At 41.0% G+C, this 27,652-nt stretch overlaps 2 protein-coding genes across 4 annotated transcripts in view; one reads left to right on the forward strand and one right to left on the reverse strand.

Annotated features, from left to right (window-relative positions):
- Nucleotides 1-79: 79 nt before the first annotated feature.
- Nucleotides 80-9,404, forward strand: PSMC2 (proteasome 26S subunit, ATPase 2). Its single transcript, XM_072859175.1, has 12 exons — nucleotides 80-299; nucleotides 2,462-2,499; nucleotides 3,720-3,801; nucleotides 4,863-4,962; nucleotides 5,309-5,440; nucleotides 6,070-6,142; nucleotides 6,286-6,381; nucleotides 6,624-6,788; nucleotides 7,302-7,389; nucleotides 8,187-8,389; nucleotides 8,939-9,035; nucleotides 9,129-9,404. Exons 1-12 carry the CDS (start codon nucleotides 230-232, stop codon nucleotides 9,284-9,286), a joined length of 1,302 nt encoding a protein of 433 aa, XP_072715276.1. The 5' UTR covers nucleotides 80-229; the 3' UTR covers nucleotides 9,287-9,404.
- Nucleotides 9,405-11,541: 2,137 nt separating this feature from the next.
- The window catches only part of SLC26A5 (solute carrier family 26 member 5), a 40,559-nt gene continuing 24,448 nt past the window's right edge, over nucleotides 11,542-27,652 (reverse strand). For all 3 annotated transcript variants that reach the window (XM_072859187.1, XM_072859197.1, XM_072859206.1), the window contains exons 7-19: nucleotides 25,540-25,692; nucleotides 24,200-24,282; nucleotides 23,958-24,105; nucleotides 22,120-22,233; nucleotides 21,727-21,804; nucleotides 20,132-20,227; nucleotides 19,229-19,335; nucleotides 17,968-18,037; nucleotides 16,426-16,518; nucleotides 15,365-15,487; nucleotides 14,261-14,473; nucleotides 13,940-13,994; nucleotides 11,542-13,373 (exon numbers count right to left, since the gene is read on the reverse strand). In XM_072859187.1, the coding sequence (XP_072715288.1) occupies nucleotides 13,240-13,373; nucleotides 13,940-13,994; nucleotides 14,261-14,473; nucleotides 15,365-15,487; nucleotides 16,426-16,518; nucleotides 17,968-18,037; nucleotides 19,229-19,335; nucleotides 20,132-20,227; nucleotides 21,727-21,804; nucleotides 22,120-22,233; nucleotides 23,958-24,105; nucleotides 24,200-24,282; nucleotides 25,540-25,692 (1,467 nt within the window). In that variant the 3' untranslated portion in view covers nucleotides 11,542-13,239. The remainder of the gene's footprint in view (nucleotides 13,374-13,939; nucleotides 13,995-14,260; nucleotides 14,474-15,364; nucleotides 15,488-16,425; nucleotides 16,519-17,967; nucleotides 18,038-19,228; nucleotides 19,336-20,131; nucleotides 20,228-21,726; nucleotides 21,805-22,119; nucleotides 22,234-23,957; nucleotides 24,106-24,199; nucleotides 24,283-25,539; nucleotides 25,693-27,652) is intronic.

Raw genomic sequence — 27,652 nt, forward strand, 5'->3', positions numbered from 1 at the left:
GCGGCGCACGCCGCCCCGCGGGCGGTTGTGGCAGGCGGAACTCTCCGGCGGCGGCAGCTGTGCCGGGGGGGAAGGAGATACCGGTGGCGCGGGGCCCGCGGCGCGCACGGGCCGGTGCACCCTCCTTTGGTGTCCCCCCGGCGCGGCGCGGCCAGGCCCGGCCGGAAGTCCCGGCGGTGCTGCGTAACGCATCCGGGGCAGGGCGGGCCGCGGGACACGGGCCGTCAGGATGCCGGACTACCTGGGTGCCGACCAGAGGAAGACCAAGGAGGAGGAGAAGGAGGATAAACCCATCCGTGGTGAGAGGCGGTGCGGGCGGGGGCACGGCCCTGCCTCCTCCCCCGGGCCCACCAGCCGTTACCACGGCAACGGGCGGTGGAACCGGCAGCGCCTGCCCCCCCCCGCCCCGGTCTGGGGCCGCCGTGTTCATGGCGGGGAAACTCCCCGAGCAACGCCTCGGCCGCGGCCGGGCGCGGAGCACCGGGGCGAGGGCGGCGCTGCCGGCGGCCATTTCGGGAAAAAAAATCTTCGAAATCCCCGTAATGCGGTTTCTGGTGCTGCGGTCGCTGTCCCCCGAGCGGCCCCCCCGGTCCGGGGCCCGGGTTCGGCCGGTGCCGCCTCAGCGGCCCTGGCGGCGGGGGGCCGTCTGTGGGGTGGGGGTGTTAAACGTAAACATCATTCTGTTTTTAAAAGATTCTGAGGGAAAACTGAGGAAAATCAGGTCCACGAAGTCTGCTGCCCGTTCAGGGGAAACGCGTAGGCAGCGCGGTAAAGGATGGATGGGGGTGGGTAACAAAGAGCGGGGGGGCAGCGCCCGGGGTCGTCTGGAGCCGAGGCCCCAGCAATGGCACGGTCTGCCTCCACGGGGTCCGAGGCTCTCTAAGGTTCTCTTATAAAAGGCTCCTGAAAAGCCTGATCTGCTCCTCGTACAATGAAAGGCCTTTCGTGGTTTAATAATTAGTTAAAAGATCCGCCTAATAAAACATGATAATTTCTTTTTCTTCACTGACGGAGTCCTGCGGAGGTGGCTGTCAAGCCCTGCCTGTCGCCACTTCCCTAAGTAATTCAGTGGAAGCAGGAGCGTGAGGTGGCAAATATTTCTGGTGATACCGGCATAGTGTGAAAATTGCCGGTTGCTCCTCATGTTTGAATTTCATTTGCCTTTTTATTGCATGTTAGTAAATATTAAATAACACATCTGGAAGCAAAAGCAATACTATATGTAATCAGCGGTGGACTTTGAACTGTTGCCACTCAAGAAAGATTTTTTTCATTATAACAACATAGTGTTGAGTAGGTATCAAAAAATCAATGGGGTAGTACAAATAATCAGGAAAGAAATAAGGATCAACACAAAAAAGATCCTCTCAAAGCACTGTATAATACACACTGCACCCAGATCTTCAATACTGTGTGGCTTGGGCTCCCTCTGTCATAAAAAGATACAGTGGAATTAGAAAGGAGAGAAAAAGAGAGGGCCAGGGATGCTTAAGTTGAAGACTATCATTCGGTGGCGAAAAGAGAGAGCTTTTGGGGGAAGGGATAGGGAATGTTAAAGGTCTGTTAAATGGCAAGTGATATGGAAGTCAATAGGGGATGGCAGGAATGGAGAGTTATATTTTTCTTAGTTCTGAGGCCCAAGTACAATTTTTAGATTCCAAGTTTAAGTCAAGTAGAAGGAAGCACAATGCTGATTTAAATCGGGAGATTCCTTCCTGCGTATTCTGCTGAAAGTGTCTGAAAGTTTACAGGGATTCAAAGAACTGACAGAAATACTCACGTAAGGAAATTTTTTTAAGGGTGTTAATAACAATGTGTGACCCGGGCGTGGGAGCTCGCTATGTATTTGCCATGTTCATAGACCTTCCTGTTGGAGAAGGGATATTGGACCAGGCTGTTTATCTCGTCTAGTATGACCATTCCCATGTTTTATGTTTTACAATATTAAAACTCAGATTTGTATTAGTTATCGATTCCAGGCTGCTTTAGTAGTTTACGGTAGTTTTTTGTCACTGAGACCACCTTAGGTTTGTTTGCTGTTCCCTGCTCATGCTGGGCGTTTTGGAAGAGAGACATCACTGGTGGAAAGTGGTGACAGTTTTTCATTGATGTTTTCTTAAACATTAGAAACAAAAAGTTAAAAAGATGAAGTTTTGCTATCTTCAGCTCCTTCTCTGTATAGTCATAGGTCGGTAAGCTACTCTGAGCAAGGCAAAGTTTAAGTAGCTTGCTTGCTGTGAGCTCTGGGTGGTACACATTTTTGGACTGAAGAGAGTAGCTGGAGACCCTATTTTGTTTTTCTTGAATCTCTGATACTTTTTTGTTCTGCTTTGGTTTAGTGAAAAAGTAGAAACTCAAAAGAATCCCTTTAGAATACATGTTTTCATCTTTTAGAAGCAGAATTGATACTGCTGGTTTTGTTTTTAAAATTGGAAGCTAAGTCTTTCCTGTCTTGTTTCAGCTCTGGATGAAGGAGATATTGCCTTGCTGAAAACATATGTAAGTAGCATACATATACAAGAGTGTTAAAGAAAAAAAGCAAGTCCTGTTAGGAATTGAATGCAAGAGTGGAGGGATGTGTACTTAGTGAGTAGTTAGTAAATCTGCTTCTCCTAATGCTTTTCTCTCCTGCCAAAATCTTTTCTGCCTTTCCGCCTTCCAAGGAGAAAGCCCCCAACCCAACCCACAACCCTAAAAATAATCCAGTAGGTTTGTTAGCTTGAAAGTAATGAGGGTTTTTTTTCTATTTTTGTTTTGTGTCTTGCAGCTGATTGTCATAGGGGTCTAACAGCTAGGGCTTTTTCACTAACCATTTTTCTTGCTTTATAAAGAACAATAACTTTAAGACCCCTTCTCCCATCAAATTTACTTGCTTTTAGCCATCATGTTAAAAAACTATTAGTGAGGGATACATGGGCCATGTCAAAAAGAATGTGATCTCGGGAGGCGTTTTCCATGGAGGATAAGGCTTAAAATGCAAATCTCCCCTCTCCACCAGAAAGTACAGTGGGTCTGTGAAAGAACTCTTGAAAAATGAAACTTGCAGCTTAGTGTATGTCTGGATTTGGATATGTTTGCTAGAAGTCTGAATTTTGTTAATGCTCAAACTCCTTTACGAAGCTCTGAAATACGGCTTGTGCCCACTGCGGCTTCTTTTTTGTTGACAAGTTGATACGAAGGAGATCTTGTAAAGGAAATTGAGATCCAGATCTGCCCACGTTAGGCAGGGCAAGATAGTAAGGTGTTTTATCACAAGCAAGAACCTAGCTTCTGATTTGCCCCGTGATCTTTCTGCTATCTTCTGTGGACGATAGAAAGGTTGGGTAAGGTAGTTAAAGCACTCGTACAGATGATTTTCAGATGATGTATACAGAATTCTGTCTGTATATAATTTTTACTAAGTCTTTTTTAAACTTTAGAAAAAAATAGCTTAAAAAAAATAAGGCTGAACAGGTTTAAAAGAAAAACAAGTCCTTGACGTTTACAAATGGGAAAAATTTCCACTTGCGCAATTGGTCAATTGTGTGTAGCTGCACTCTATTTTTGCGAACAAAAATATTGTTACTGGAACTTAATGCTGTCGTTTTTGGCTGCGACCAATAATTGGCTGTTATACCAAGACAGTCTATTGAACATCTTGACGCTCAGCAGCTTTTGCCATTTTTTCTTAAACATAAAATAATTTGAGTTACGAAATCTACATGATATTTCTTTTCCAGGGCCAGAGCACATACTCAAGGCAGATCAAGCAAGTAGAAGATGATATTCAACAACTGCTTAAGAAAATCAATGAGCTCACCGGTATCTTTCTTTCTTAAGATAACTTTCAATAGAAGGTCCACGTATACCAAAATGAGTCTTTTAAGAAGCTGATTTGAAACAACTTCTGCGTTGGTTTATTTTTGTTATTTTTCTCAAAACAAGACATTGCTTTATTGGGTAAAGTGAGATTTTTGCTTTGTAGATGATGGTCTTTTTGATTGGGCAGGGCTAATCTGCACATAGGATTATGTAATTTTGTAGTTTAACACATTTTTATTCAAAACTGTAATTTTTATATATTACGGTGGCATGAAACAAATGCCTCTTTCTGCCACTAGATAATTAGTTGTGATTTGTGTCAAGCTGCATTTGAATAGTGAGTGAACTTCCAGAGACTGCAAAAACCCAACGTATTATCATGAAGTAGTGGTACCAGTCCTTGTATAATAAAGAAAGGTGTATCAGAGCAGTTAGCATTTAAAATCAGCTGGCCAGTTGTGGCAGTTACAATAAAAATTAATTTGTTCCCTAATTTTTCTTTGTTTGTTTCACTGATGTATGTTTGTTGCCCTGTTGCTAATCCTCTGGTGGCCCTCAGTTCTGCCAGGAAGACCGCAATTTCTCTTTTCCAGTAAAATGCTTGATTCTTTCAAATACATCATGGAGATGGTACTTTTTATATCCATGTTTTGGAAGCTTTATAAGTTTTTTCATCTGTGTGAATCCCTTGGGTTCTGATATCTCACACTAAAGCTTTCCCTCGGTGACAGCACTGGCAGAGTTTCACTCCTTTTCTGAAACTTTTAGAAATATGATTATCTCTGATATCTCTATCAAGCTTCATTGTTATCGTCCACACATTGCAAAATTGTATTAGAGGATGGCTAGACTGGTATTTGCATGTTTAGCTGGTAGAGTCACATAGGCCTCATTTTTTTAGGAAACTTGTTTTTTAGGAAGTCCATCAAGGATGGGTGTGCGTGTGTTTTAGAGATCTCAAAAAGCTTCCTGCAGGCTTATGTGTAAGGTTCTTGGTGTGGGAAGGATTGCTGACGTACCAGTTAGCTGCTTCCTCTTCAGCTTGTCTGTGTTGTATGTAGGAATCAAGGAATCCGACACTGGCCTGGCTCCTCCTGCCCTTTGGGATCTGGCTGCAGATAAGCAAACTCTCCAAAGCGAGCAACCATTACAAGTTGCAAGGTGGGCGCACTCTTCCTCTTTGCAGTGGAGCTGCATAGTGTAAAAATGTGATTTATAGCTTAATGTGTAGGCTTTTTTAAAGCATAAGGTTCACGTGTTGTGCATATTGAAAGTGCTTTTTACCATTGTGTCAAAAAGGAACTGTGTTATGCTTGATGATGTATTACGTACTTCATGCTCGTATTTATTCCTGTAATTATTGTGGGATGCTATAATAATGGAATCACAAGTACAATAGGTATTTCAGTGTGTTTGGAAAACACGACTCTCTCATCTTGATGCTTATACAAATAGCAAGCCAGTTAGTTTGTCTGCCTGGTGGTGTTAATTGTATGTTCTGTATTAGGTGTACGAAGATAATCAATGCAGACTCCGAGGATCCCAAGTACATCATCAATGTCAAGCAGTTTGCCAAATTTGTGGTGGATCTCAGTGACCAGGTGGCACCTACTGACATAGAAGAAGGCATGCGAGTTGGGTAAGCAAAATCTTTATGTTCTTACGAGTTTTCCTGAAGACTGAAGCTTTCTCATCTGATCCATTAGTTTGACAGGTCAACAACTATCATTTCGTATTTTTGCAGTAGTTGAAATAATAACACTAATGTCTTTCTGTTGGAAGACACTAACTCACCTGCATGCTGTGCTGGAATCTTTTGATTTTGATGTCATTCTGATGACAACTGTGCATCATGGACTGGAACCTTTCAGTTTGGGTCCCAATCGTCCCAGCTTTCAGGGAGCCTGCATAGCCTGCTTCCTCTTTGGCAGTCTGCACAGTTACACACAGAGTGGCTACAGGAAATGTTCGCTGAGGAGGTGAAGCCAGTTACTTTTAGAATCAATATTTTGCCAGTTTGCTCTGTGGGATATTCTGAAGTTTAGTTTTCAAAATACTTTGGAATTAATATTTTTGGAAACCTTAAACTTCTCTGCAGAAGGAATTCCAGTTTCTAGCCCATCTGACTATTAGCTTTCAGGGCTGGGCTGTCGTGATGCCAGAGAAAAGAACAGTTTTAAGAATTCAGCTTCTAATTTACAGAGTTGTTTCTACATGACAGTTTAATTAACCGGTGTTAAAATAATAGTCTTTATGCTTTCTCACCAGGGTGGACAGAAACAAGTATCAAATCCATATCCCCTTGCCTCCAAAGATTGATCCCACAGTCACCATGATGCAAGTGAGAATGGCCTTTACTTATTATGACATTGCTTTGTCTTGTAATTTTGATTACTTTGTCTTGATTTTGTTCTGGGCTCTTGAAAGCCTAGAGAGATACGCAGCATCAGGCTGTTAACTGCTCGCTCACCTTTTTGTTTGCAGGTGGAAGAAAAACCAGACGTCACTTACAGTGATGTTGGTGGTTGTAAAGAGCAGATTGAAAAGCTGAGAGAGGTGGTTGAAACCCCTCTGCTTCATGTAAGTAACCTCCAGATTGAAACTTTTATTATTTTGAAAGTATTCTGGGCACCTGTTATCCTTTGAAAAAGCAAGAAAAGAGAATGTAGCTGAATGTAAACACCTAAATGGAAGGAGGTCTAGTTTTAACAAGTGACATCCAGCCTAGCCTGGTTTATTTTGCTCTTAATTTGCATATACTCTTTGATGCACGTAATCTTTAATTTGCACATAACCTTGCCTTCTGTTTCCCACCACTGCAGCCTGAAAGATTTGTTAACCTTGGAATCGAGCCTCCCAAAGGAGTACTTTTGTTTGGGCCGCCTGGTACAGGCAAAACACTTTGTGCCCGTGCTGTTGCTAACAGGACTGATGCCTGCTTCATCAGAGTAATTGGATCTGAACTGGTGCAGAAGTATGTGGGAGAGGTAAGAGCAAATACTTGATGGAGTGTGGAGTGATTTGCAGATTTCTAGTCGTGGGGACCAGACACCATAGTGGATATGATGGATGAATGTACGTGCATGCTGGAGATAGAAGGAGAGGGGAGGAACTGGCAAACAAATCTCTGCAGATCAGGCAATCAGTTACAAGACCTGAACTGTGCTGTCGTCGAGGAAATGGATTTTGCAGTGCAGGGTTTAATCTGTGGTTTGAGAGGATTCTAGGATTAGGATTCTATGCCCAACTCTGCCACTTATTTTTCACCTGGCCCTGAGGTATATGACTTCATCTGTACTTTGGACTTTAAGGGTAGTAATTTGTTTCTCCTTTACAAATCACTTTAAGATTTATGAAAGCTCTGTTGTATATATGTGTACAAATAAAAGAGTCTTATCATTGGAAACTTAGAAGTGTTGGGAAGCATGAAAAGTTTGATTTTGATAGTTTTTCTTTAATGTGTCTTGAATCCTTAACAAAATCCTGATTTTTGCTTTCAGGGAGCTCGAATGGTTCGTGAACTCTTTGAAATGGCCAGAACTAAAAAAGCTTGTCTTATATTCTTTGATGAAATTGATGCCATTGGAGGTATGTTTGTAGTATGTATAGCTCTAATCTCATACGAGAACTTTGAGGTTTTCTTTCCATGTTGTAATTCTTTAGCTGGATTGCTGCATTTCAAGAAATATGCTTGTAAATACCTATTTAGCAAAACAACTACCAGCATGTCCCGTGTCCGGGAAGCTATCAAGAAGTGGTTTATATAATTGGAACATATTTAGCCCAGATGAGAAGTCATTTTTGCACGTTTGGAACACCCAGATTTTTTAAACTTTAGTGAAGAATCTCTGTATTGTGTTTGCAAAAAGTACTGTTAACTTAATCCCCCTTCAGCTTCTGGACTACATACTAAATCTTTATTACTGCCTGAAAACTAAATGATCTTTTTTTCCCAAAGGAAGTATTTAGGTCCTTTGAAAGTAGAACAATTTTTACACAGACAAGGCGGGGGCGAGTTTTTGGTTGAGGGGAGGCAAAACAAACAAACAAACTACATTTATAAATTTCAGCAGCTTGGCCAGTTACTAGGCAGGGAGAGAGGCCTTTTCATATTAAGGATGAAGATATAGTGCGTATTGTAACTGACAGATAACACCACTCACTCTTTTTTGAAATGTGTCATTTTCAAATAAGCCCCTCACACCTTTTTTAGACTCGTCACAAATATTTATATGTAATTTATTTTTTACATAAATTTTTTACATTTATTTTTACATTTTAAAATTATTTTTCCAGGTGTCTTCTATGTAGCAGCTGTGACACCTCGTCCGTGCTCTGAAGGTCCCTCTCTTACTCTGTGAAACGTGTGTGTCTCCTCTCTCCAGGTGCTCGTTTTGATGATGGGGCTGGGGGTGACAATGAAGTGCAACGTACTATGCTGGAGCTGATCAACCAGTTGGATGGTTTTGACCCACGAGGCAACATCAAAGTGCTGATGGCTACAAACAGACCCGATACTCTGGATCCAGCCCTGATGAGGCCCGGCAGGTTGGATAGGAAGATAGAGTTTAGCTTGCCTGATCTTGAGGTGAGAATGCTTTCACAGCTAAGTATATTTGGATATCAGAGATTTTCCTCAGTTAGGGCATTATTGTCTGGAAGCAGTTTACGAGAATTAACAAAAGCAGCACTTACGTTTTACTTACGTGAAACTACATGGAAATTTGGGGGATTAAGGATGTGCCAAAAAGGTTTTCCCACACTGCGCAGATTCCATCCCTGGCTGAGAAGCCATGGTAAATAGCTATATTCAGCGTACATTCCTGACTCAACAGCTAAAGAATCCTTTAACCAGATCTGTGATTTATTTCTTCAGTTGGAATGTGTTGTGTTTGGCTCTTTTGAGAGAGATTTCTTGAGGTACTTCTACCATTAAAGCTCTTTTAAAAGAAGTTATTTTCTTAATTTAGTGTCATGGACACTTAAACACGCTAGTCCAGACATAGGAAACTATAGTTGGGCAGCAAATAAAAGGTTTATTTTCCGTCTGCCCTTGCTCTGGATGTGGACCGCTGCATGCTGAGAGTCATCACCTCTTTCATAGCATGAACACTTCTATCCGCCACTCTCTTTTCAGGGGCGAACTCACATATTCAAGATACATGCTCGTTCGATGAGCGTTGAAAGAGACATAAGATTTGAGCTGTTGGCTCGACTGTGTCCTAATAGCACAGGTAAGCTGATTTTTTTTTTTTTAAAACAATTTTGCGTATGCTTCATCTCCACTGGTGGTCAGTGTTGAATTCGTTTATCCCTTTCTTTCAAAGGCGCTGAGATTCGCAGTGTCTGCACGGAGGCAGGCATGTTTGCTATCCGAGCACGTCGAAAAATCGCAACAGAGAAAGACTTCTTAGAAGCAGTGAACAAAGTCATTAAATCGTATGCGAAATTCAGTGCTACCCCCCGCTACATGACCTACAACTAATACCTTGGAATGTTTTTTCTGTTCCTGTTGTTAAACTTCCTGTGAAGCAGAAATCCAAGTGTAGTAATTCATGTCTTGTTCTTGGAAGCTAGAAATAAATGGAGTATTCCAACCGGTAGGTGTGAGTTCATTATGAGTGTGTGCTACGCTAGTGGAGCATTGCTGCCGTAGAAAAAAAAAATCTCAGTGAGATTCTAATAACACAGCCTAAACCAGTGAGATAGATACTTTTAAATCAGATACCTGGGCAATGTTAGAGATCCAGAGTTTAGATCCCTAGTCACCATTTACACCCCAAAACTTACCATCTATCTCAGCTGTAGAGGCGCTGAAAGATCCCTAAGTGACTGCAGTGCTTCCAGGAGCGCTCAGAAATGCGTGTGTGATGCTCAGCCCCGAGGTGGAGGTGTGGTGTCCCAAGAAAACTCTCAGGAACTGCATGGGAAAAGGGCTGAGGAGAAGGCATACCTAAGTCAGCTCAGGTGCTTGGTGGTCTGAGTTGTTGCCCAGCTTCGGGAGGATGTGAAGGGATACGTTTTCTCTCCCTGGGTGAACACTCTGGTACCATCATAACTTGTTTGTTTTCTTCATCCCTTTTGCTGAGATTCTTTGTTTCTTACAAAATAATAAGTGGGTCAAGAAGGAGGAAGAAGTAAGCGTAATTTCTGAGCGCTAAGGGAAGGAAGATTCCTTTCTCCTGTTCCTGCTCTAAAAAAAATGTTTGACATCAGTCTAAGTAAGTCCACTAGTGAGCACTTTGATACATCATACTACTTGTCCAAGATGGTACTATGCCGGAGGATGACCCTGATAGGGTCCCGATGGTCCGGTAGTTGGGCAATAGCTGATGGTTGTTGGCAGCAGGCAACATGAAATTAAGGTTGCTCTTCATTCATCTAGCATGTTCCTGTAGAGCTGGATGGTTCGGTCAATAAAAAGCAACAGCCTTTCCTTTTCTTTTTTTCAAGGGTTGCATTAAAGTTGTGTGGGGGGAAAAAAAACTTGAAGAAATACCTGGGGGAAAAAAAATGCTTTTGGGAACTGCTTTGTCTTGGAAGTGAGAGAAGTTTTATCAGGTCTCATTTCGATACAACTGACATCAATTTATCAAGCTTAGATTGTGAAGCCACTTTTTGTTTTTTGAAAGAGAAAGGGTGTACAACAGGGAGAAAGTATATGCAGAACCTGGACTTCGTTAGGATTTTGGCCAGTGTCAGTATCTTGATAAGCAAACTTAGGCAATCCCGTGTTTTTGCCCATGCCTGCTTGAAAAACTGATCTCAAGGGTTATGTGTTATTTGGGTAAGAACATTTTGGGGAGGGATGCAAGCTTATTGGTGGGACGGAATTTTTTTCAGTTCGTGCCTGAGAGGAGGAAGGTGGTTCAGAAAGCAGCACCGACAGTTTACCAAGTGCAGCACTTAATTTCAAGTGTACCTTTTACTTAAGAAGGATAAGTGAAGTATGTAAAAAGAGTTTGGATCTTACTGGGTATCCTGAATTATCGTTGGTACTCTTGCAAAAAAGGAGGGGAAGAGGAATATTATCTGGATTATTAAGAGGTATCAAACCGGACTTAGGCTATCCGCTGACATCTGCTGTGGTGGGGCTTCAGCAGTGAGGGGGTAGAGGCACTGCCCTGTCAATGCAGACAAACTGGAGAGGGGAAAGAGGTGAGCCCTGTTCTGAGTTTAAAGGATATGGGTTTGTTTAATCTAGCGCTGACAAGCCTAAGGTAGGATTTAAATTTTTAGACAGCAGTCTGTTAATCAGTATAGGGAAGAGAAAGTCAGTTTACTCTTCAGTAGATAACTCAGGCTGGCGAGTAGGAAGCAGTGCTTCAGCTGGTGGCAGCAAAGCACAGGAAGAGACTAGTCAAAAGCTGCCAGAGTTTATTTTACTAGAGGAGTTAGTTACCAGCGATGCCGGCAGTACCCAGGAGGGGGTTGCACAGCGCTAGTGCTGCACAGGCTGGCATCTAGGACTTCCTTGGGCAAAGACTTTCAGTCCAGCATTTCAGCAGCTGCCCAGGAAGTGCAGCATTAATTGCATCATTGTGAGGCCTGGCACGGAGAGGGCTTCATGCGGGTGGGATGGAGGAGCCGGGAGGGCAAGGAGCAGGAACCTGAGCAGCAGGGAGGACCTGCATGGAGGCAGTAACCCTTCCTCACCCACCCCTTACCACGAGACATTTGCATCTGGGAACCTTGGTGTGTCCCACATAGAGAGTCTCACCAAGACAAAGTGGAAAATTTTGACAAGGCGTGATCACCACTTTATTTTAGAAGTTGACAGGATTTTGACGTGAACTGAAGAGACTACATAATTAAAAACTGAAGCTGCGACAAGCTGAAAGTAGAAAAATATACTGTATGTACATACAAAGCCTTGTTAAACAAGTTAACGTTATAAAATGTACCAAAAGTTGTTTAAACAAACACGCACAATGTGTTAACATGCATTCAATTCATCCTTTGAACTCCAGCTAAGCAGTAATTTCTGATGCAGAAAGCTTCCTATCCCTATTGGCAGGGGAGTCTGAGGAAAGAAAACATCTTCCCCGACTGCCCCCGGTTCTTGGGAAACGTGGTTTACCTGAAGCAAGCCCCAGTTGCAACAGAGCTTGAAGCAAAATAAGTGTCTTAAGTTCTGCATTCAGAAGAGAGGACGTTGTTTGAATTCCCTTATGCACAGGACCTTTGATTTGAGGGTGCCAAGTGAAAGGTCACTGATGCTCCACTTCCCCTGTGCTGTCAAAATAACCTACAGAGACACTTTTAGGTTCCTACTTCTGCTCAGATTCATAGTGATTGTTGTTAGGGAAATACAGGCATTGAAGATTTTATTCTTTTGCTTGAATTACTTTTCCATGTTTTTCATCTCACACCTGAAGTTAAGCAGTACCATAGTGGCGAGGTTGTGAAGACAACAGAAAAAAACCCACGCTACTATTTCTTTTAAAAAACCCAAATGTAACATTTTTGAGTTCTACTGAAATGTATTTCTCAAAGCACTTAAAAGCTGAGGCAGAAGCAGCACTGCTGGTAGGAAGATATCTCGGGCAACAGAAAAGTACGTCTTTTTTTTTTTTTTTGGACCACTGAGACTTTAGGCCTTGTCTACATTTTTATTCCAGCTTAAAGAGACTGCATATAGGGCATCAGTTCTTAATTTAATAGGCTTCACTCCTGCCTTAAACCAGTTTTGTCTTCAGACTTTGAAACTAATTTTAGCTTAAAATCAACTGTATTCTTTTCTAGAAAGCATAACTAGGTTTTGGCAGAGAAAGTACCACATTGATAATGCAATAATTAAACAATGAGTTTTGAACTTGAGGTTCACTTAGAGTGAAAATGTTCAGGCAATAAAGAGTTGAGTATAGCTGAGACAGGTTAGATATTTAGAAAAAATAACTGTACCATCCAGGTTTAAAAAGAGTAGCAGCTAAATGCCGCCAGTGTGAATTCATTAATCCAGCTGGCAGTTTATTATAATTTATATGAATCTGTTGTATGCAGATGTTGACATCAGGCTTTAAAAGTAATCTAAGGAAGCTTCTGAAGACACTGGTACAGTGCATTGCAATTGCAGAACAGTTATTTCCTGCAAAATCCCACTTCACAGTGAGTTAAAGTGCCCATTTTCTCAACAGGAATAGGAATGTCACCTTGTCTATCAGATTCCAACTGTAGCAGAATACACTGAATTTTCTTGTGTTGCATAATTTTGTGCTTGTATGTCATTGGAAGGCTATACCCTGATTGAAAGAAAAAATTCAAGAGCATGAAGGCCTCCAAGTCCTTCTCCACTCTTCCTACAGAAAATAAGCACCACCCTATACCCGTACATACAAATAGCCTTAGGCTCTCTAAACTGTGCAAATTAAATATTCAGAAAGAGTCTCCATCAGCATAAATCTGGCTTCCATTCTGCTCGATGCCACTCTTCAGAGGTCAGTCAGTCTGTGAAGCAGACCCGTCTTTCACTTGGCAAGCAAGGACAGCATCATGAATACTGTGAAACAGCAACTCTCTCGTTACAGTGTTATCAAAAAAATTCAGTCTTGTCAGCTCATTCATAACAGGGCCTAGAAAAGAAAAAAAAAACATGGCATCAGTGCATAAACTAAAGTACAAAGATGGAAGACAACGGTATCTCAGGAAGAAGATGACAACTTGTTCTCTTACTTGTTATTACTTTAAACATTTAAAATAGCCAGGTGGATCCCATGCTACTTCTACTCCACACGGGCAATTCTCTTATCCAGACATACACAGAGGCATGTTCTTGGCCGAAGATGCTACAATTTCAAATATCAGCAACTTGGAACATTGTAGGCTTTTCTCCTTATTACATTATTACAACAATTTCAAGATAACAAGTTTGGTGTGGCATTTACAATTTGCCAGCCAGAACAAGTGGGAGCAGGATCTAGTCCTCACAGAACTCATTACATCAGTGCTCTGCTTTCACTAAAGTGAAGGCTCTAATGTATATGGGCCTGCTCTTCCTCAAATCGAATTTTAATCCAATTTTATGTGAAGTAAGTGCTGATACTACTGAGGCACCTGGCAGCAGAAAATTTGGGGCCAGAGGGAAAGAGATAAAACACAATCTGTCCCATAAAGCTCACAATGCCCCCCCTCAACTCACCGCTACAGCTGGCAATACAGACACAGACACCAACTTCTTTGTATTCTTTTATAATCTGCAACAGAGTTAAGCTGAAGTTAAACACAGGTATATCATTGACACGTCACAGTTCTGGAAGATGTAAGCCAATTATTGTGAAAGCTGCACAGTCCACTTTCCCCAGCATTCAGCTAAAACTTACAGAGCTACAGAATTAAAACCGTGATTAGGTGAGATACTGGATTGTATTTGAGCTGGCATTTATGTCTCATGCTGACAGTCCTCCACTGGGCATCTCACAAGTTTTCTATGGGTTTTTTTGGGGGAAAAAGCCCTACTTACCGATTTTAATGTTTTTGCTCCAACTGAATCCACAAAGTTCACCGGGGTGAAATCCAGAATTAAAGAGTGGATGTTTGTTTTGGGCTCCACAAAGTGTTCATGCTCATCAGGAGACACGTCTTGTACACTAGTATCTACAGATGCAAATTTTCCATTTACAGGTAACTCATCATTTGCTATCTCGTGTTTTACACTTGCTTCCACATCATTAGTCTGGGGGAGAAGATAAATAAACCTTAATGACAGCTAATGCTTTTTCAGTGTAGATCCCCTTCCTCCCATACTCATCTGTTCTTTCAGCCTTTAAAAGGTGTACAGCCCCTAACCATTACAGAAACTGGCTTTACATGCACACATACTTCCATATCTTATGTATATGAAGGTTTATTCTCTTACGCCCAGCCTTTCTACAGTCACAGGCGAGCAGCTTAAAGTTGTTATCTTAGGAGTGAATTACCCATTTCCTTCAAACACTGACACCTGTTCATATGTTTTTACTCCATTTCCTTGCCTTATCCCTGCTGATCCTGTCAAGGCCTATATATACACAAAAGAAGCAATCGGGCTCTTAAGTTAGGCATTTGGTTGATTCCCCACAGTAAAAAGCACACACCAGCTCCCACCACGGGGGTGAATTCAAACATGCACAAAAGCACAAGCATGTTTCAAACAACCTTTCTCAATGTACCTGTCTCACTTAACCACGCCAGGATCAGCAGTGCGGATGGCACCTTTTTATTACAGGGGCTGCTAATTTGAATTAATTTTACTATATCCTATTTCTGCATGATTATTCCAAGTGTGTGGGGAGGGGCAGAGGTAGGGTGCCTCCAATTTCTGCCAACACCACTGCTGAGACAGTATGACAGTGTGGAAAGGCTCTGCTCCCCTACGCACTACCTGAATGTAATCAAGGTTCAACACAATTATCCAATCCAGCCATGAGCCTCTGATCCTTAATGCTGTCCCCTCAGTAGCCTGTCCACACTGCACAATGCTTGCTCCCCAAGCCTTCCTACCTGGGTAGCCCTCTGTACCTTGTATAAACAAGAATGGTAACACCAGAAAGCAGCATGTTAGCTGATAAAACAGGTAAATATTTACCAAAGAATTCACTAGCTTCAATACAGCTTGCTTTCTGAGTTCGTTTGCTGCCTTTATTTCCCTGGCATGCCTCTTCTGCGCTTTTCTCTTTGCTGCTAATATGGCACAAGGGTCCACTCCAGTCTGTCATGAAAAGAAAGCACGATCAGAGGAGATTCAGCTTGTTAGGATGACATTGCAGTATCCATTAGCACCGAATTCATCACTGTCATAAATTTAAAAGACAAGCCTGCATTGTTCAGCTTCCCTTGGTGGGGGGGAGAACAGTATAGAGTAAGAAGGAATAATCTTGGCAAGCACTGTGTTAAGAAGATGAGGAAGAGATGCATCACATTCTTTTCTTGAAATCAGAGGGTGCCACGTTTCAACCGAATGCTGATTCGAGTGCAGAGAGCAAAGGGGAGAGAAGTGCATTTGGAAATAAATCACTAATACCTCTTGCTTTGTGAAGATAAGTACCACCCACCTGTTTTGTATGAGACTCATCATGGGAGCTACAGAAAAATTTTTCAGAAGTTAGTAAGGGTGCAAACTACTGGGTCAGGCAGTTCTGCCCTTAGCTAGTTCTGTTATTGCCATTCCCACCCAGTCAAACACGGTAAGACAGGAGGTGAGGCATACTCTGTATGCAGGTAATTTATTGCTCATGAGAGGCATTAAATGCCCACCGTATTCCACGGTCTTACACTCCAGTAAAGTTTGTCACCCAGGAAGGAAGCTTTTACTCCCAGACGTTTTGTTTTCAGTTCAGCAACTACTTATTTCCTTATGAAAAAAAATGTGTTTGACCAGTTTGTGGTCTGCAACCACCAGACTGTCCATTCACAAGCAGTTAGTATTAAGTTACACTTCATCTGTTTATTCCCTCCTACCATGTTGTTGCTTCCTAAGATGATTTGCAGTTGGCTGCAGGGTCACCTGCTCACATTTTACTGATCACCAGGCCACAGGCTGAGAAACACTGTGCTAGGGGCTACACTGAAGGGGCTGAAAGATGAGCACATTTCAGAAGCCAGTGTGAATTTTCAAGACACAGACATTAAAGAATTTGCTTTACTCACCTTTTTCTTCAGCGCACTTATATATGACTCGCTATTGGCAAAATAAAGTGATGCATTAGCTTGAAATATTTTCATTCCAGGATATTCTTTAACCTAAGGAAAACAATATTGGATGTGCACAGTTAAGTATTGCCTGCACTAGAAGAAAAGCACCTGTGTGATCACAAGACACATGAACATGCAGCCCAGGGATGCAGCCATCCCTGAATGGCTATCAGCATGTGTCAAACAACGAAGGTCAGCACTGTTGTGAGCAAAGCCAATCAGAAGATCAGAACTTCCACCTTTCCCAGTGTAATGTTGCACACAATCAATGCCATGTAACATTTCTCCTTCTTTATAACAATGAAATGTACAGCCATAAAAGGAATTAAATATTTGCAGTTCTCTGATGTTGCTATCTGCAGCTGGTATTAACATTAGGAAATCATGCAGATCTAGGAATGCTTCCTTTTAGCCTCCCTTTCTACAGGCATAATGACTTATTTCTGTCTTTCTCTCTCTCTTTTTCTTTCTTGTCTCCTCTTTCAAATCTTTGGTTTTGAACAGGCCTTCAGAAAGGTCTCGCTATCGCTTCTTTCCTCTACTTTAAATGAAGCCATCTCTAAACAGGCTGCAGTCTGACATTTTACATGCAAAAGACCTGGCCAGCAGCAGAGATCCAGCCTGCCATATGCTGCCAACCCCATCTTTATACAGGAGGAGGAAATGCTAACTGCATTCAGTATAACAAAAATGGAGTCTCCTCTTCTTTGCATACAGCTATAAACATGCCCACATATACTGTTGCTTTGTATCATATTCAAAGCAGAACTGCTGGTGAGAGGATGTTTTCAGATTACAGCATCATCTTTTCACACAGGTTTTTACAGACTGGTTCCTTAGTAAAGGGGGATGTAGCCTCAACAGCAGCATCTCCAAGAACATGGCACAGAGTGCAGAAAATTGTAGTTGCTGTTTGTGAATAAATACAGCATGTTTATATCCATTATATTGACAAAATGTACTGCTTTCACTGACTTTTGGTTGAACAAAATGGCATTCATAAGAAGCTAAGTGCATGTCGAGCAATTGTGACATTAATCATGTATATTTAATGATGGGTGGAGGCAGGGAGATGCTATTTTGAATAGTTTGTGCAGTTCTGAAGAACAGATCAGTTTGGGTCTTGGGTTCTGTGGATTTCATGCAGTATTGCCACACACGTAAAGAAGGTGGCCTTGTATGCACTTGTGTATATAGCAGGCTTAGCAGTGGTATTCTTATAAGCCTTACCATTTTGTACAAGCTAGTACATGGAACTAGTATAAAGGTTACTTTTGATCACCTCCTGGTGAAACGTACATGCAGTACAAAAAGCTAGCATTTTGAACAAAATAGCTTTTACTACTAAAATTAAATTTATTTTCCTCCCCTTCAACACAGGTGAATGCCGGGCAGACAGCAGCACATGTGCAGTATGGTAGGGCTAAGCAGCAAATTGCCACAGTTGTCTCTGCTCCACTACACAAAACTCTTCAATGCAGAAGAATACAATCCTACCTCTTCGTACTCTTCCACGTCACAGTAGATGTCAGTGTCAGGAATCTGACCAAGGATTCTGTATTGAGGGCTGGAGAGAAACGGAAGCAAATGTTTCAGTATTATCACTTATAAAGTGGGAAAAGTAAGTATTCAATCAGATGAAAACTTATTTTAAATGGTCATTCTGCAGTGCCTGTCTGGTACGGGCTTATCAAAATGTGGTCATATGCAGTGGGCAGTTTATGGCAGGAACATAATAAGGGGGCCATTTGGTGACTAGACAAGTTTGCTTCTGTCCGTGCAAACACGATTTAGAAACTTAGCACTGTAATGTTGTCATTTTCTGAAAAGCATGGGCCAAAGCATGCAAAGGTACAGGACAAATTATCTTCGGCATGAACTGGTGCAACTCCATTGACTATCTGGCAAATATGGAAACTCATACCGGCAGAAAACATGCTGCAATTTCAAAGAGCCACTCTGCTCCCAGGACAGTGCCTGAGAAGATGAATATTCCCAATTCACAAGCAGTGTGACAGCAAAGTACATTACCGTTCTGTCTGCAAGAACAAAACCGTATAGAGATGGCAGAAAAATACTCTCATTTATGCAGAGCAGAAATCTCAGTTGGAAATTCCAGTGCAGACTGAAACCAACACTTCCATACATTTTCCACCTAGATATCCCAGACCCTGAGCCTAGAAGCCTCACATAACAGTCCTACCCACACATGCAAGAAATAATTTTGCTGTAGACCTGGAAAGCTTCACAGTAAAAACTTTGTCACTTTGAACGGGGAGAGAGGAGAAGTTATTTGAAAAACTAGAAGGGCAGGCACAATTTTCTGATTAATTAGAACTTTCTTATAAAATCACTAGATGAAGGTTTAGGTATAACCTAACTCCACTTCTGCTTGACTGTGACAATTAGTGCAAACAAAATGTAATCATTTACTGAAACTAGCATCGAGCAGATTTGAACTTCTGAACTCTAGGCATTAAAAAAAGTAAACAAGAAGATTAACCAATACAAGAAATCGAAAATCTTCTGTTTATTATTGAAATTGCAAGTTTCATGCCCTCTAGAAATTTTGTTCTCAGAAAAATAAAATGTGAACCCTGGATCAGAGCCACAGGGCATGACCTACATTATGAAGCAGATTCTATACTGCATACAGTTGAAGAGAGTGGAAAGGTCTTCTGCTTATTTGCACCCCTTAAACAAACAAAACCATACAGAAGATCAGCAAACACTAATTTTGATAAAGAAGAAATCTGACCTTTGTGTTCTGTAAATAACGGTTATCATCGCAAATGCTACTGCAGTAAGCAAACCATAGTCTAGTCCCAGGAAAAGAGAAGCCACAAAAGCTACCACCCAGATGGCCTAAAACAAAGAAAAGCTCTGAATTATTATGCATTCTTTTCTATTAACAGCAAAAACAATAGCATAATTCAGCCTCAAAACCTATGTATCACTCCTGTTCAGGAATAGGCTATAATGTAATCCATCATGATAGCAGACTGTAATTGCCTTAACCTTTCAGAAGGGCATAAAAGCTCAAGGCGCACTAACGTAACATCTGACAAACTGTCACATATTAATGTGTTAAGTCCTGTTCTCCAAGGAATCCTGTGTTAGCATCAGACTCCAAATACCTTAGCATAATTAAAAAAAAACCAAAACAACAAACGGAAGGCCTGCAAGCAGCTCTCACTTACTTCCATTAGCCCCACTTAATCCAGGAGAAAAACGCCACCAAATTGTTCCCTGCGATACACTCTTAGTTCTGGCCCACTCCAGCCAGGTTTTTGGTTTGTCTTAAAAGATGGCAAGTACCTTCAAGTAGTTTTCTTTGTTACTCTGTATTTCAAATTCTTCTCAGACATTCCCACAGCCTTCAGTGCAGTTCCTATAGCAACACTGCAAAAGCTTTGCTTTTACTGCAACCAAACTACTTCTGACCTGAGTTAAAGGTTGTTGAACAACAACAACAAAAACATTCTTGTCGCAATGGATCACTCTCCTAGGGTACCTACAGCTCCATGTCTTATGTTCATCTGCAATGCAACATCAATTTGTAACTCCTTGATAAGTTTCTATCCTGTTTTGGGGGTTAGGAAGATGAGGAACAACAAATTTAATACAGTAAAATATATGCACTGAGCTGTGTATTGCTCACCAGTTCAATCTTACTGGTTCTCCAGAAGTGCACGACGTCTCCAAACTGTTTAAACATTCCTTTCAGGTTCACCATTACAATTGCAGCTAGCACTGTCTAGGAATATCACACAAATACAATTTTCAGAAGCAAAATAAACCCAATGCCAAATAAAAACTTCAAAGCACCACAAATAACCATATTTCTGTGCTTTGTACAACTTGTGCTGGTTTTAGCTGGGACAGAGTTAATTTTCTTCATAGTAGCTAGTATGGGGCTATGCTTTGGATTTGCGCTGGAAACAGCGTGGATAATACAGAGATGTTTTTGTTATTGCTGAGCAGTGCTTACACAGAGTCAAGGCCTTTTCTGCTTCCCACACCACACCACCAGCGAGTAGGCTGGGGGTGCACAAGAAGCTGGGAGGGGACACAGCTGGAACAGTTGACCCAACTGGCCTTTGGTCATGACGTCGTACCATATGACGTCAGGCTCAGCATATAAAGCTGGGGGAAAGAGGAGGAAGGGGGGATGTTCAAAATGATGGCATTTGTCTTCCCAAGTAACCGTTGCGCGTGATGGAGCCCTGCTTTCCTGGAGATGGCTGAACACCTGCCTGCCCATGGGAAGGAGTGAATGAATTCCTTGGTTTGCTTTGCCTGCACACGTGGCTTTTGCTTTACCTATTAAACTGTCTTTATCTCAACCCATGAGTTTTCTCACTTTTACCTTTCTGATTCTCTTCCCCATCCCACCAGGGGGGAGTGAGCGAGTGGCTGCGTGGGGCTTAGTTGCCAGCTGGGGTTAAACCATGACAAACTGATATAAGTCTATTGAACAGATGTTCCATTTAAAAAAACAACTTTTCAAGTAGTTCAGTGGAGATATGCTTTTACTGGAGCTGCAGAAATGGCAAGCCAGAGTCAGTACTGTTTGATTTACCCTTTCCTGGCATGAGAAATCACGTATTCCTCAGCTCCATGCAATTATAGTGCCTGTAGTGCCTGAAGCAGCTAGGCTATAATCTCAAATTCAAGTTTCTCTACAATATACTGCAACATTTCCTGAAGTGTCATATAGGTGTAACCCAAGCTACATCTCGTATAAAAAAAATGCCAGGAATTGCATATGATCCTATGCACGCCCCAGAACCAAGCTTTTTTTCTTTTTAAGTGAGAATATATTTATTCACGGAAATATATTTTTATACAAATAAGTAAAACTGCAGCAAAACCAACTCATTCTGCTGAGCCACCACCTAGCCCCAGCCCTTTCCCAGCTGAGCTGTTACTTTAAAAGAAAGTAACTTTTTAACCTCTTCCCAGAATTCCTATGCTGCAAAGAGGAACTGTTTGAAGGTATCATTTTAATGTTCTAAAGACAGAGTCCAGAATGTCCAATATTAAAAACAACAACAAAAAAAGCATGCTGGATCCTTCAAAATATTGTTAATTTCTAGTCTAACTTACAGCAAAAATGCATGCAAAATTTAAAGTTTTCAGGATCAAGGCCTAACTGTGTTTGCTTAGTAATTATCCCACAATCTCTGTTTTAAGCAATACTCGCTGGCCTCTGCTTACTGACAATGCAACGCCTAACAGGCAAAACTCCCTTACCTGTGGAAGTGGTTCAAAGAGGTATCCAATAGCCACAATTACCAACAGAACCATAACTGAAGAGAGTGCACCTGCAATCTGAACAAAAGAAGCAAGAAAAGATGTCAGAGTATTAAGAAGTGTCCCCAAAGGGCAACATTACTGATCAGCTAACCCCTCTCGTGCTTTCCACAAGGCTAGTTGTTCAAGTGGCTTTTGATCCCTCCCACTCAGTTCATCCATTTTGACTGTCGTGCAGCCTGCTATGCTGGCCCAACCTGGATTTAAACATGGGAAACTCGTTATTCCTTCTGGCCCAGGCAGAGAAATCTGGCAATCTAGTGAAGCTTCAGACTTTAGCTTTGGAGCTCCAAAAAGCATACTTTGTTTGGCTCAAAATCAGAGTTTACATACCTGAGTTTTCCCACCGGTGCTTTCCTGAACAAGACTCCGAGACATTGAGCAAGTGATTGAAAAGCTTTGGAAAAATGACCCCACAGAGTTGCATATTCCCAAGGCAATAAGTTCCTGCATTAAACAATAGAGCAAAACAAAAGGCAGTTATACCTAGCAACTGTACAAAGCTGGAGCTATCCATACATATTAATAACCACATCTTATTTACAGTGCTTTCTAGCAACCTTATTGTAGAGAATAAGCAACCTTATTGTAGCTTATACTTGTGGTTCTCACACACACGCAAGCTGATGCATGTTAAATCATCTGTTAAATAAAGTATCTGATGAAGTGTTCAAGACATTTCCCATCCTTAAATGTTACTGTAATGAGTCACACTGAAAACTAAAATGAATGACACCATTGCTTGTTTTGAGGATTTCTTCAGCTTGGGGGTAACTTGAATCTTAATGCTGAATATACACAGAAAATGGTTTCTCATACAAACGCTGTTCTTTGCTTCCCACTCTAAACTATCTGTTTAATACTATTAGAACCAAGAGCAGCCTTGGCTGTGTTCCTGTGGGTACTAATCCATTGCTGTACATGAAAAAAATAACATATGTCCACTGTTTCATCAGGAAGATCCCACGAGAGCTGTTATCATGAGCGAGATCAGAGCTCCATCTACCTCAGTACTGTGTTTCTGACACCTAAGAAAGTATTTACTTGTAACGAGGCCTCCCCAGATTACTCTGCATCCCACTATTTGTAACTGAGGTGATTTGAGTTATATGTTCTCAATAGTTCTCAATGAGTTCTTCTCTTTGCATTTGTACAATCCTTTTTTTATTTATTTAAACACTCAGCGTGCACTGCATCAGGTGACAAGGAGTTCTATAGTTTAACATCCAGGTGAAGTAGCATCTGGCACCTCCTGAGGAAAAAGATCTAGATGCTTAACTCAGGTCAGTGATGATTACTTTAACTAATGTAAATAGCGCTGATTCCATTCATGCAGCTACAGATTTGTAGCTGCGTGTAGCTCTTCTCTCTTTGGGTAACAGAAAACAATGATATGAAGGATAAGAGTCATCTGACTAGATGTAAAACTGTAGATAAAAGTCATTTAAACACTCTCAGAGGAAGACAACCATTTTGAGAAGGGGAACAGCTAGGAAATGAGTTACAGCATATGAACTCTCTGTCTCCCTTGACACCACAATGATATCAACCAATAATCCAATTGCAATATTGATTCTGAATTGCACAGGAAGGACAGAGTAGGTGAGGATGACATCTCGTTTTAGTTTTAGAGAGTCCCTAACCACAGCCTTTATCACTCAAATAATGATCAGAATGCTAACTATGGACAGGGCCAATTGCTGCCCCAGAAAATGACGAGCTGCCTATTTGCAATGGGTGGGAATAAAGAGAAACTATAAAACATAATTGGAATTTCTAAACCTTAGATAATAGTTCTTTGTCACATAAGGCATTGTATTTATCACATGGGAACTCTATGCTTTGCTCTATTACAGAAAGCAGAGATAAAGTAGCTGCCCATCAGGACAGTAGGCTAAGTAATGTCTGTCCCAACAATTAATATTCATGCATATGTCCAAGTCTAACAGAAGCAAGTTTCCCAAAACAAAGCTAAAAGTGAAACTGGTTATTAAAACACAGCCAGAAGAACTTAAAATAATTCCTGGCATTTAAATTTGTAGGCTGTCAAAAACTTGACCTGATTCCACTATGAAAGAAAAACTAATTTTTGTCCAATATCCCATTCTACTTTAACAATGTAACAAAGGTGCTATTGAGAATTTTCAACAAAGCAACCCCAATACTTTTACCTGATTCCCATCAATGGTGTAACCATGTTTAAGGGCAAAGATCTTGGCCATTGATACAGCCATTGAAAATCCAACTATTGCTATTGCTATTGCATCCACAAATATTTCTGGGATAAGCTGAATGTCAGGAACTGCTGGTGCACGTAACCTTGGAGATGAAACAAATATTTACAAATTACTATAATAAAAGCTACATGCCATATGGAAAAGGTACAGTTTGAATAAGAATATATCATCCCTACCCTTGAGGAATATTCCCAACAACATCCACTCTGTATAACTCATTCAGATTCATTCCAGCTGAAACTCCTGTGCCAATAATTACCTAAAAATCCACAAACATGTTTGTAAACATCAGCTAGAAAGAGACAAAGCCACCTGAAGAACTAGTTAGCTGATTATAAATAATACACACAAGGGATTACATTTATTTGTCAACCCGTTTTCTAAGAGTTAGGGGGTAAAGAAGCAGATAAAAAGGAGGAAGTATCATGATTTTCTCTCCATCATGTTCAACCCCCATTTTATTTTATAAAGTTTTTATAAAGTTTTCTTGGAAACAGTTAAATGGAATATGCTATGGTATGATCTGAATCACTCAAATCCCCTTTGCCTGAGCCAAGCTCAGGCAGAATAGTGTATTGGGAAATTAAATGCATGGACAAGCCAAGGACGTCCGCACTGCCATATTTTCACGTGCATAACCTGCATGCTATCTGTAAACAGAACTGGTGCAGCAGCAGTGAAAGGAACAGGTGTAATAGCAATTGTAATAGCTTTGCTATTGCCTTACTATCAAATACCCTATTACACCACCTCCATCATCTCTCAACAGCATCCCTTTTCTTTGTTCCTTCTATCTATATTGTACCCGTACCTTTAGTTATTCCCTTTCTCGGCTCTGATTTTGTGCAGGTTGTTTGAGAGCTCTAGTTATCCAAGAACTCATTTTTAAGTCTAACCACTTTTAAAGGTGAAAGGTTATCTGAGATGTGGGCTTTGTATATATTAAGATAGTCTGCTTTATCCATGTATTTTAGAGTAGTCATTCGAAAGAGAATCAATGCTGCAGTCAGTTATCAGTCTCAGAAACAGAGAAAGGAAAGTTAAGTCCCACTGGTTCCTGCTCTTCTTTCTACCACCGCATTTTACAAAGCAAGCAAGCCCTGCAGAACCTCTGAAATGGGCATCTGTAAGCACCTTTCTTCAGGAGGGGGTTCTGAGCTCTTGGACTCCAAGTGAGAAATGCCACTCAGAGGCATGTCTCACAAAGAATCATTCAGGTGCCAAAACTCCAGGGTAGAGTGCGTTTTACAACAAATCTCTACCTACCCATTGCCATATGGGACTGTGGGCGTTTAACTGGGTTTTCAATTCTTCTTTGGGACTTTACTTGTAAAACTTGGGCACGTCAGTCCCTAACCTTATGAGTATCCAAACCTTCAACTGGATTAAGGCTCAAATGAATTATGTTCAACAGAAGTTACTCTAAAGCTCAGTAAGACTTGACAGAAAATGAGATAGTTTCTACAGCTTTAGAATAGTTATATAATTTAGCTATAGAATTTCACAACTGGCTTACCACAATGATCTCCATCGGAATAGGAACTGGGAGCTTCTTCTTAAACCGGACATTGATTTCCTTGCCAATCAACAACAGAACAATGCATATTAATCCAACAATCAATGCAGCAATATTGGTCGTTGTTATTTTTGAAAGCACGGCACCTATGCTCTGTAACACAACAGAATTATCATAATTATTCCTAAGAAAATATAATCTTCATGGACATTTGCCACAAAAGAGCTAATTATACACTGCTGTTCAGCTGTGTTTTTATTCTGCATTTATAACCACAGTGAATCAGTGCCTCACCAAAATCCCCATTGTTCCCACAAAACACAGAAGTTCAGAGTATCTCAGTGAGGGAGATGCACTTGCAATCATTTACAATATCAGTCTTCCTCAAATGCGGCAAAAATTTGGAGAAAAAACTATCATAGCAGAGAAAAGTCTAAACCAAACCACATCTCTTATCCTCAGCATTTTCACACATATTTCATACTGGCAGCTACCTGAAAGTGATAAATGCAAACTCCTTCTAATACCTTCAAATATTCTTTGGCAAGTCACATCTACTTAGAGCTGCATAAAGCATTCTAAAACGATAAAGCTGCTGATACAACCATTGAGGTTACCATAGCAATATGATTAAATAACAGTGACCTTGCAACACTGCTGAACTGGCCATTATTCCAAATATCTTTTAGTTGAAAACACTATTAAAAAAGGTTGTTAGGAAAGAAAGCTTGCTGGAACACACAAGTTGCTAGAAGGTAAATGATTCCCCTACCAATTACTCCTCCTTCTTCCACTGCATTTAAAAAAATAAAAATAAATAAATGACCTCTGGAGAGGTCTTTGAAAGAAGATGTACATACCCTTCTTTAGACAGAAGGAAAATGACAGCAACTATCAGGATATTATACATTCAAGATGTACTACCAGGACATCTTGAATGTATACTTTCCCTCCTATTTGTTTGGCAGTTAGTTTATCTGATTTCCAGATTAGTGAACTAAACAGCAAATTTCGGAATTAATCATTAGTGCAGCCCTGTTTCTGAAAGGTTTGTTATATCTACACAAATATACAAGAAAGAGTCCCACAGAGTATTTTCTATAGCCTCCATGTAGTCGAAATCCTGAAGCTTCGTTATTGCTGAGCCATCAATCTGCTCAAAAGCTTGGGTTTTCACAGATATCTGAGATCTTCCCTATTCTTCCACTCAGGAGTTCTTGTCTGCAAAATCAGAATGTTGATTTTGTGATAACAACTTGGGGCTTCCTAGACTGGCAGGCAAATCAGATTCAGATGCATTTCAACTCTGCTTGTTCATAACAGCAAGAAAAGTAATGCTTGTAAAAACTTAAAAGCTTTGGTTGTGATTTCAATTAGAAATGTCCCTTTAAACAAATAATTTGCTGCATGGGAGCCATTACATTTTTTTCAGACCACAACTGTCAATTTTAAATTCAAGTGAACAAGAGCTTTTGGTTTTACTTAAGTCATACTAATCAAATCACAGCTTTACACTGCATGGTTTTTCTTCTGTCCTCTCACATCACTATGTGTTAGACAGAAGGTGAGTGAAAGATTAGGCTATGAGCTATGTCAAATACTGGATCCCTACATGCTCTGAAGAATCAGTTTTAATGCTTAGGGTCTTTGATAAATAGCAATGTTTTACACTGAGGGTCCTTATTTCAAGATAGTTTTTCCCACTACTCTAAAGAACAGGTACATTTATGATGACACAACACGTTGTGTCCAATGACACTACAAAACAGCTTACAAACAGGACAGGAAGAATAATCCCATCACAAATTGTGTGTGAAATTAAAGAAATACAGACTGGGCAAGGTTCCGAGAATAATATTTCCTAGCTTTGCAAAACATGTCTGGTCTACAGTGAAGCATTTTAGTAGCACACTTTCCCACGATGTACAAGAGACTTGCTTCAGTGAACATTATCTGTTCATGTTACAAAACTACATTTAGCAGAATCCTAAGATCTGCCCATCTCAGACCATGCTGTTCTATCAAGTCACACCCAAGCTGCACTTTAAGATGCTCATATATTGCTATGGCACTTAAAGACCTCTTACCCAGTTTTGAATACTGAAGCATTATT

Source organism: Ciconia boyciana, chromosome 1 (assembly GCF_034638445.1).
Source record: "Ciconia boyciana chromosome 1, ASM3463844v1, whole genome shotgun sequence".
Taxonomy (NCBI): Eukaryota; Metazoa; Chordata; class Aves; order Ciconiiformes; family Ciconiidae; genus Ciconia; species Ciconia boyciana.